Here is an 8,441-nt window from a genome sequence, read left to right on the forward strand (position 1 = left end):
AAAAAAAAAAAAAACCCAGCTCAGGTCTACCACTGAGTTAAAACTAAAATTCGAGCTGTCATTAGATGTAAATCATAAAACTAACATTCTTAACTGGACTAAATTACAAAACTACAGACATCTGCAAAATGCTGTCTGCAAAAGTGACTTTACTGCAGTTTTAATGTGTATTTTTATACCAATATTTGCAACCTTTTCTGCATTTTACATTGAACCAAATGAACTAGACTGAAGGGGTAGAGTGACCCCCCCTCCACACACACCATTTTGTGTGATGAAGAGAAAAAAACAAAACAAAAAAAAAAACTCAACCTGGTGGGCATTTCCTTCCACTTTCAAACCACATCAAGTGAAAAAAAAAATAAACATCTGTACAGTACTTTAACAAATTGTTGAAATACAGGACTTCTGGCTAACACAATCCTGTGAGACTTTGTGGGATTTAACCAAACTGATGCTATGGCCTTTAAAGGTTTGAGTCCTGCTCTACGCGATCTAAGCATCGTTACAGCCGAGTGTTCATCCAGGTTTGTTTCGCCACCTCTTTTAAGATTTTTATCTATATTTCTATGTTACCAAGATCCCTCTATCTGTGACAGGGCAGCGCACATTCGGCTTCAGCCAGTCAAGCTGGTTTTATTTATTCCATGGCTAGTCCTGCGGGCCTGAAAGGCGAGCTGAACGGTTAGCAGACTGACTGGTCGTGGTTTGGCTTCCTCTGCCTCCGGAGCCCATTGGTTCAGTTTGGTAAATGGTGGAAAGGGCTGCTGTTGAGCCATGGCTTCCTTGCTACTGTTGCAGTACAGTGAAGTAAAAAAAAAAAGAAATATTGGAGTTGTGATTCCCACAGTCTGTGGTTGCTTTGAACGATGAAGGAAGGAAAAGAACATGTGAGTGCAGACAAAGACTAATGACGTTCTCCTCAGGAGGAAGAAAGAAAAGGAAAAAAAATAATCTTGGGCATCTTAGAGAAAGAGTTAAGTGTAAAAAAATGTTTTAAAAAAAATCATCAGTCTGAAGGAATAGACTGATATGTCTTTCCAGAGAAATTCTCCATCTCCTTCCTCAGAAGGAGCAGACAGAGTTCAGGACTGAGAAAGGCAGGAGCTCGTCTTCGTCCGTCTTCTCGGTGAGACTGGAAGGTGGCACGGGCGGGCCGAGGACCAATGAGACGACCAGAGGAAGGGGGACGGGAGGGACTCGACGTCTGTCCACTGTGACCAAACAAGAAAGGACAAATTGCCTTTAAGAGCTCAAACGAGGTCGCTTCCGTGGAGACTGCTCTTCCTCCTCATCTTCGTCTTCATCCTCATCGACAGGGTAGTCCACCAAACCAACAGTCTATAAGAAATTGGGGGGGGGAAATGACACAAAATCTTAAAAATTTTGGGGTTTTCCCATGGAAATGTGTCTATTGTGAGCTGTCCTTCGTGTGCAGACAGGTTACCTTTACGACAGGTGTGGCAGGAAGAGCGACCGTTTTAACAGAGGAAGAGGAACTGTTGTTTGGAGCTACTGTAGGTGAGGCAGGAGGGATTGCGGCAGACTTCCCGTTGTTGGCACCATTGGCTCCGTTAGCAGCTCCTGCAGAAACAGACAGCAAAAGGTACTGAGGAGGGAAACAAAAAAAAAGGCTTCCAGGATGCTGCTTACGCTCACATCCGTGCAGCTTACCCTTTTTGGCTTCCATGAACTTCTCATAGCTGTCAGAGAAGTCATCCTCCATCCTCCTCTCCACCGCCTCTCCGTCTTCGTCATCCTCGTCGTCGTTGAACCACAACTCTTCATCGTCGTCTAAAGACCGTGCATCTCTGCGATATCTGAAGGAGAACTTTGTATTAGTCAAGTGTAACGGAGCCGTGAGAACGAAGGAATCGTAAAACTCTAAAAGCAGAGCGATAATTTGATGCGAGTCCTTTCAGGCCACTGACTTGTTGAGTTTCTGACTCTGGCGGTCTTTCTCCTGCTCGTATCGTCCTTTCAGCCCCTTAAAGGTCTGAACATACTCAATGGATTCAAGTGCTTTGTAGAAGTTATCCACAATGTGAGCGATAAGAGATTTGATGTCCTCCTGCGAAGGTGAGGGCAGAGAAGGAGGATCAAGCTTCCTGCCAACACAACGAACACCTTTCACCAAAGCAGAGTTAGTTGTTTGCTCACCACTTTAATGAACTCAAAGAGCTCGATGATGGCCGAGTTGAGGAGGTTGTATCGGGTGCCGTTGTCCAGCAGGGCATTAATGACGGGCTCAAACAGGTTCCCTTTGATAATGTAGCGGTTGTAGTACTCATCTTTTAGTCCGATGATTCTCCGCATGAAACGCAGGGCACCTGGGGCAAAAAAAAGAACCGAAAGAAAGACTTGGTAAAAATAAATTGTGCTGCATTTGCATCTAAATTTGAGTAGAAATACAATTGTTTCATTGGTGATGGATGGAGCAGCTTTTCAGCTTACACATTAATAAAATCTGATACAGTGTTGCATTCAGTGATCAACCAGCAGAAGAACCATTAAAGGGAACAACGACGTGCACATAAATGGACTCACAAAGAGCAAGGAAGGTGTGCTTTGAGTTCATGAGCACCAGCACTCTCCTGAGCAGGTCTTTGTTCATGATGTATGTCTTGATGTGGTAGGTGTGGTGCTCCACACAAAAGGTTAGAAGCTCCAGGATCAGAGCCAGAAGCTGAGCTGTCTGGAAATTGTCTACGCAAACAAAGACAATTCGGATAAGAATATTATGAACACGCAAAATTACACTTAGTCTGCACACTACACCTTCCTGTCCTGTCATTTTTCATAGTTCTTTGAATATAAAATTACAGTGATTTGCAAATCTAGACTACTACAATTTACAGCAACTTGCTTTTCTCAAACATCTGCTCATCGAGTGCAGCCACAGCACTACTGAAGCTCATTTAGACAAGTTTTATTCACCTTTTTTAGGTTTTTCTTCAGGGGAAAGCAAAACAATTGGAACTAAAACTAAACTTGAATGCAATAATGAAAATGTCTTCGACAAGAAAGTCTCCCTGACTCAACTGTTGAATGTTTAATGAGGCAAACAGAACCCACCTGGACAGACCGGGTTGATCTTTGCTGAACCCTCAGGCTGATCTGAAACACCAGAATGTAGAGCAATCAGCCAAAATGTTGTTGTTGTTTTTTTTTAAATCTTACAATCTGAAATGCTTTGCTTGAATGACCCCAGCTTACCCTTGGAGTTCTTGTCATGTGCCGTGTTGGCCAGCAGGGGAGCGGTGAGGACGTGCATGCAGTACTTGTAAAAGAAACTCAGAAATTCGGTTTTCTCCGTTTTCTAAAAGAGATCACACGACAAAAAAAAAAAAAATGTTGCTGACGTTGGACAGAACAAACAGGTTTGCAGTCTACCAGCAGAGACTTCATGTTTTAGGCAGTTAAATGTGTGTAGATCTGTTTTAGATCCAACAACTCTGGCATTTTGATTTTAGTAAGTCAAAACCAGAAACTTACTCAGATCACTCAATTTAAAGATAAGTATAGGCAACTACAAAGTAATAATGTCTTTAAACTGCATTTAAGCTTATTTTATGCAGTCATTATAAAAATGTTTATCTGCAGCAAGACATTAACCCTCTAAAATAGAGATGTATGATTCCCAATAGGGTTAAATTAGGAATCAGCATGACTTGTATTAAAAAAAAAGTACCAAATAGCCACAAATGTAGTTATTTTGCTTACATTGGTGGAAGCCAACATGTTCTCTGGGTCAATGAGTGTCCTTAGCAGACCCATCAGCTGGACAGCCCCTCCTAACTCCGGGTCAGAGTCACAGATCATCTGCTTGATCACGACGTTAATCAGCAGAACGTCCTAAAGAGCAAAAACACACAAAAGGATAAAATGCAATCATTACAATACAGGAAAAAATATATTTCAAACAAAACAATAAAGCAGCTAGCTTTATGTTAATGAAAAAAATAAATAAAATAAATTTAAGTGGACTACCCAAACTCTTTATTTGTACATAGTGGAAAACAGAAAAACAAAACCGTAAACACTGGACTTCCAAAGCAAGTTTAGCAACCCTTTTCTCCGTGTCTGAAGTGTTGATGGTGATGACAATCAGTAACCATACCCTGTGTGTGTGTTACATCACATCACTACACACACACACAAACACAATCATCTTTTATTTTCTACTGAGCCACACTCAGACTGGAAACCAGCACATTTCCACATGAATTCACAGAATTACAAACAAATCTGAGACCAGCACACAACCCCGCATCATTTAACCCTTTTAAAACCACGAGGATCAGCGGGTGCATTTCAAATTACCGTAACGCCTCTCTACTATCTCAGAAATGTTCAATCTGCACTTTTCAAGAATTTATAAAAAGAAAGTTGAAGAAAATTCTATTTCGTTTATGTCCTTTTCTTCTTATAAACACACATTTTTAGGCATTTAATTACATAAGAATGGTAAATACTTGATAGGTTCTGAAAGTTCTACTCCTGGAAAAAGGGTGTAAATGATGTCAACATAGGGCATTTTTTGACACAATTATTGACAAAAATAGACAAGAAAGACCAGGCATTTTGATAAATATATCATTATTATGGTGCTAAAAGGGTCACATATATCAACACTGTATTTTACTCTGAATTTAGACAAACTACTTCTGAGCACATTAAATTTAGCCCGATTCCTTCAAAACAAAAACTGTGTTTCATAATAATGCTTACGTCTTCAGTTTGTTGTGGTTCCTGCATGACAAACTCCCTGACCATGGAGGGACTGAATTCCACCAGGTAAGAGAAAATGTCAATAGCTGCTGCTCTCACCTGCAGGTCATCCATTCCCTGAACGAGAGGAGAAACGGTTACACAAAGACATGGAAACTGTTCTACATGCACATACCTTCCCAATAAATCATATATAAAAACACAAAACACAGATTGGGTCAAATTAATATTATTATTAAACATTCACAACTAAATTTGTATCGTACCATGACTATTTCAAGAGCGGGTAAAATCCCTAGATTTGCCAAAGTTTTGTAGAAGGCATCCCTGTTTTGTGGCTGCAACGTTTGCGAAAAAGCACAAAATTCTTTGACAAAGTTTACCTGAGGAGTAAAGGGAGAAAAGAAGAAAATATCACTGCTCGGCACGTAGAGAAGTCATTAATCAATGAATACACTCGCGTGAATGTGTGTGCAGATAGATATCAGTCTGACTTACCAGCTCTCTTCTTTTACTGTCGTCTGTGGCTTCATCTGTGAGCTGTGCAAAGACCTCGGTCAGGAACTTCTCATCCTCCTGCAGCACAGTCGAAACGGGTTTTAAAATTCCAGACGATTGGGACATTTTGTAGAAAGAAAGTTAATTTGAGAAAAATAGCAAAAAAATAAAATAAAATCGATTCCTGTGACAATTATTTGAGCTTACCACGATCATTTTGCATAATCTTTAGAACTGTTTCCATTTACCTGTAGAACAGTTGGAAGAAACTAACAGAAATTCATATTTACTCCTACTTTTTTGTATTTCTTCACATCCTTCCTTTGCTATGCCTTACAGGGTAAAATCTTTTGTTTCACGGCGCTTCACTTTAACTCATTAACAGAATTTCTGTTTACTATTTCCTGGCATTGAACTCAGATTTTATTGCAAAACAAGAACCAGAAATGTTCAATGAGCACATTTTAATTCTAAGCTCGATGACAAAAAGAGGATCTAAACAACAGAGTAGCCCAGAAACAGAGAAATACTGAACACACATTTGTCTTTGAAAACAGATGGACTTTAAAACAATAAAAACTTTTTAAAAAGTCAAAAGAGGAACAAACTGTCTGATGCACACCCCTCAAATATTCATCACATCAATATGAATCAGCTCTACAACCCCTGTGTGCCTAAAAACCTTCCAAGACAGTTTTAACTGCTCCATTGTTAAAGCATAAAATGTGGTATATACATATGCTTCTCACAGCTTAATGTCTTCTCAAATGTTGAGTATGTTTCACATTTTTGCATGCTGTGATGTCACATTCACCCATCAAAATGTCACACAAACAATTAAACTTTTGTCATTCATTTGTAATCCCGTAAAAGTCATTGTTTCAGCAAACAAAAGAAGACAAACTGTCAAATACACATAAAACAGTGGAAAACAATGCAACTGTGGTGTAAGTATTACAAGAATTGTAACCCATCAAACAATATTTGGTCCAGTCGAATCCAGTTTGAATGTTTTATGTTGCTATTTGTGTCTCAAACCGAAAGCAACCTTCTTACCTGCAGCATGCTGACGATCTCCACTTTGTTGAAGAAGATGAAAGACGTGAGTGTGGACAGGAAGTTCTCCTCAAAGACAGAGGGAGTAGGCAGGATGATGTCCTGGATGTACTGAACCCGGTATGTCTGGTGGATCTTCTGTCGCAACTCTGAGTCTGTGATGGGAATCACTTCCTTAAACTTGGCCGTCTTGGTCAAGAATTCCCGGTGTCGTTTCGGTTGAACCAGTGCTGGGTCGTACTCAAGGCAACCCACCACATCCATAATACAGTCGTCAGAGAACATGACCTCAAAGAGGGCCGCCTTGTTGAGGAACAAGACACCTCGAACGATCTCATAGAGGTGATGCAGACCTTCTCTGTTGTCCATGTCCTCACACCCTCTGAAGAGACCTAGCAGTTTCTTGATGTAGCCCTCACTCATCAGCGCCAGGGCAAGTTTCTCCCTCCGGATGGGCGAGGACAAGACAGACGTAACCAGATCAGCAATTTCCTCGAGTCTGCTTAACTCGCAGGGAGGGAGCTCGACCAGGTGGGTCGTTTCTGGAATCTCCTCAAAGTGGTCTTCCTCCGACTCATCGATGGGATCCTGTGTGATGTCCAGAGCAGGGTCCTTACCTTGAACCTGAATAATAAATTGCGATAGGTTATTAAAAGAACAACATATAATACCACTTGTTGCACAACAAAATAATTTAAAAAAAAAAAAAAAACAAATTTATAGCAGAACAATACCTGACAAATCTTCTCCCAGATCTCATCACAGCCAGCCTTTTCTTGGAAACTTAAGGCAAGATCATAATTATCTGCTTCGGACCAGACAATCAGTGTGTCCTGGAAAAGAGAGAAAGAAAAGTGCAGTTTGGCTCTAAAAACCTTTCCTAATTCACAGAAATCAGTACACTTTTAGACAGTTAACAGATATAAAGTGTAGAGTTGTTATCATACAGTAAAAGCCATTTACCTGCTGTTTCTGATATGCAGTATTTGGACTTATCTTCGACTCCAACAACAATGATCCTGAAAGAGTGTTAATAGTAACTCGTCTAGTAAACAGAGTACTAATGATTCATCAGCAATGGTGAACTTTAAACAATAAGGTCAAATTAGTTTGCCAAAAAGTAAGTTTCCCAATAAACTAAAAACAGTAAAAAAAAACATCATCTGAAACAACCAAGTCCAACATTAGCCAGGCTATTTTGTACAACCCGAGTATCTGTTTAACTTTATTAGAATTAGAAATAACAAGTTTAAACATCTACGATGAGACTGGGGCCCGCGGTGTGATCACGTCGCCTGTTAAACAAACGAGCATGCGAAGCACAGGGATACAAAAAAAAGTTGTTGTTTTGAACGAGATGACTGCTAAATGTTACATCTGCCAAACAATGTCGCCTCTAAACTCTGCGCTGAATCTACAAAACTACTATGAGCTGTCCCGAAGCAAACGTTGATCAACTGAAGCGCTCTGTCAGGACAAGCTAGCATGCTAAAGTTAGCCGACGTAACGTAAATGTGGCTATGCTAACGGAGAACTTACCGTCCGACTCGGCTCGAACTAATAATGAAATTCCTTTCAGTCGTTCCACGAAGGTGGACGAGACGTGTCCGGTGCCCCGATCGTCCCACTGCCGGTCTTCATTCAGGGTATAAACTTTCACTCGCCGCCGTGTGTCCGACATGGTTAACCGAGTCGGAGCTAGCAGGCTAGCTGGCTGCTAACAGACTATCACTTCACCCCCGTCTACTGTTTTCCTCGACCTGTTAACTTTTCCCCCACCTGCATGTTACAAAACATGCGCTTCTAAATGAACTTGAACGATAACAGAAATATATATTTGTGGCTACTTCATCAACACATTACGTCTACGACCTAAAGCTACCAAACAGCAGGCCTAATGCTCAAGTAGTAACATTCAAAGGGAGCACAACAACTCTGACGGCCTCCCAGCTAACGTCCACAGACCACCATCTTGTAATCCGATCTTTTTCTTCGTAGATGTCAATCAAGCGCGGTGGGCGGGGTTACCAGAGAAGAAGGCTCTGCAGTTCAAAGCGCCACCTACTGGCTAGAAAAATTATAGCAACTGCAGCCACCTGCTGATGAAAACATGTTCAAATTTAATCAGAACAGATCAATTTACATTCTGCAGCCTT

General features: G+C 40.8%; 1 protein-coding gene across 1 annotated transcript; it reads right to left on the reverse strand.

Annotated features, from left to right (window-relative positions):
• Positions 1-6: 6 nt before the first annotated feature.
• ppp4r3b (protein phosphatase 4, regulatory subunit 3B) lies at positions 7-8,285 on the reverse strand. The gene is made up of 16 exons (XM_017430733.3): positions 7,825-8,285; positions 7,249-7,304; positions 7,020-7,118; positions 6,286-6,909; positions 5,230-5,307; positions 4,998-5,114; positions 4,732-4,848; positions 3,724-3,855; positions 3,217-3,319; positions 3,076-3,117; positions 2,548-2,706; positions 2,161-2,330; positions 1,932-2,071; positions 1,675-1,820; positions 1,448-1,584; positions 7-1,341 (listed from the first exon to the last, which is right to left on the reverse strand). The coding sequence occupies exons 1-16, from the start codon at positions 7,964-7,966 to the stop codon at positions 1,246-1,248; spliced, it is 2,358 nt and encodes a 785-aa protein (XP_017286222.1). The 5' UTR covers positions 7,967-8,285; the 3' UTR covers positions 7-1,245.
• Positions 8,286-8,441: the final 156 nt, after the last annotated feature.

This window comes from Kryptolebias marmoratus, linkage group LG22, assembly GCF_001649575.2.
Source record: "Kryptolebias marmoratus isolate JLee-2015 linkage group LG22, ASM164957v2, whole genome shotgun sequence".
Lineage (NCBI taxonomy): Eukaryota > Metazoa > Chordata > Actinopteri > Cyprinodontiformes > Rivulidae > Kryptolebias > Kryptolebias marmoratus.

Coding starts and splice junctions, on each gene's coding strand:
- ppp4r3b (XM_017430733.3), bottom strand. CDS start 7,966: ATGTCGGACACACGGCGGCGAGTGAAAGTTTATACCCTGAATGAAGAC. Junction 5,308..6,285: donor AGATCGTCAGCATGCTGCAG/GTAAGAAGGTTG, acceptor ACTGTGCTGCAG/GAGGATGAGAAGTTCCTGAC. Junction 3,856..4,731: donor AACCACAACAAACTGAAGAC/GTAAGCATTATT, acceptor TTTGCTCTTTAG/GACGTTCTGCTGATTAACGT.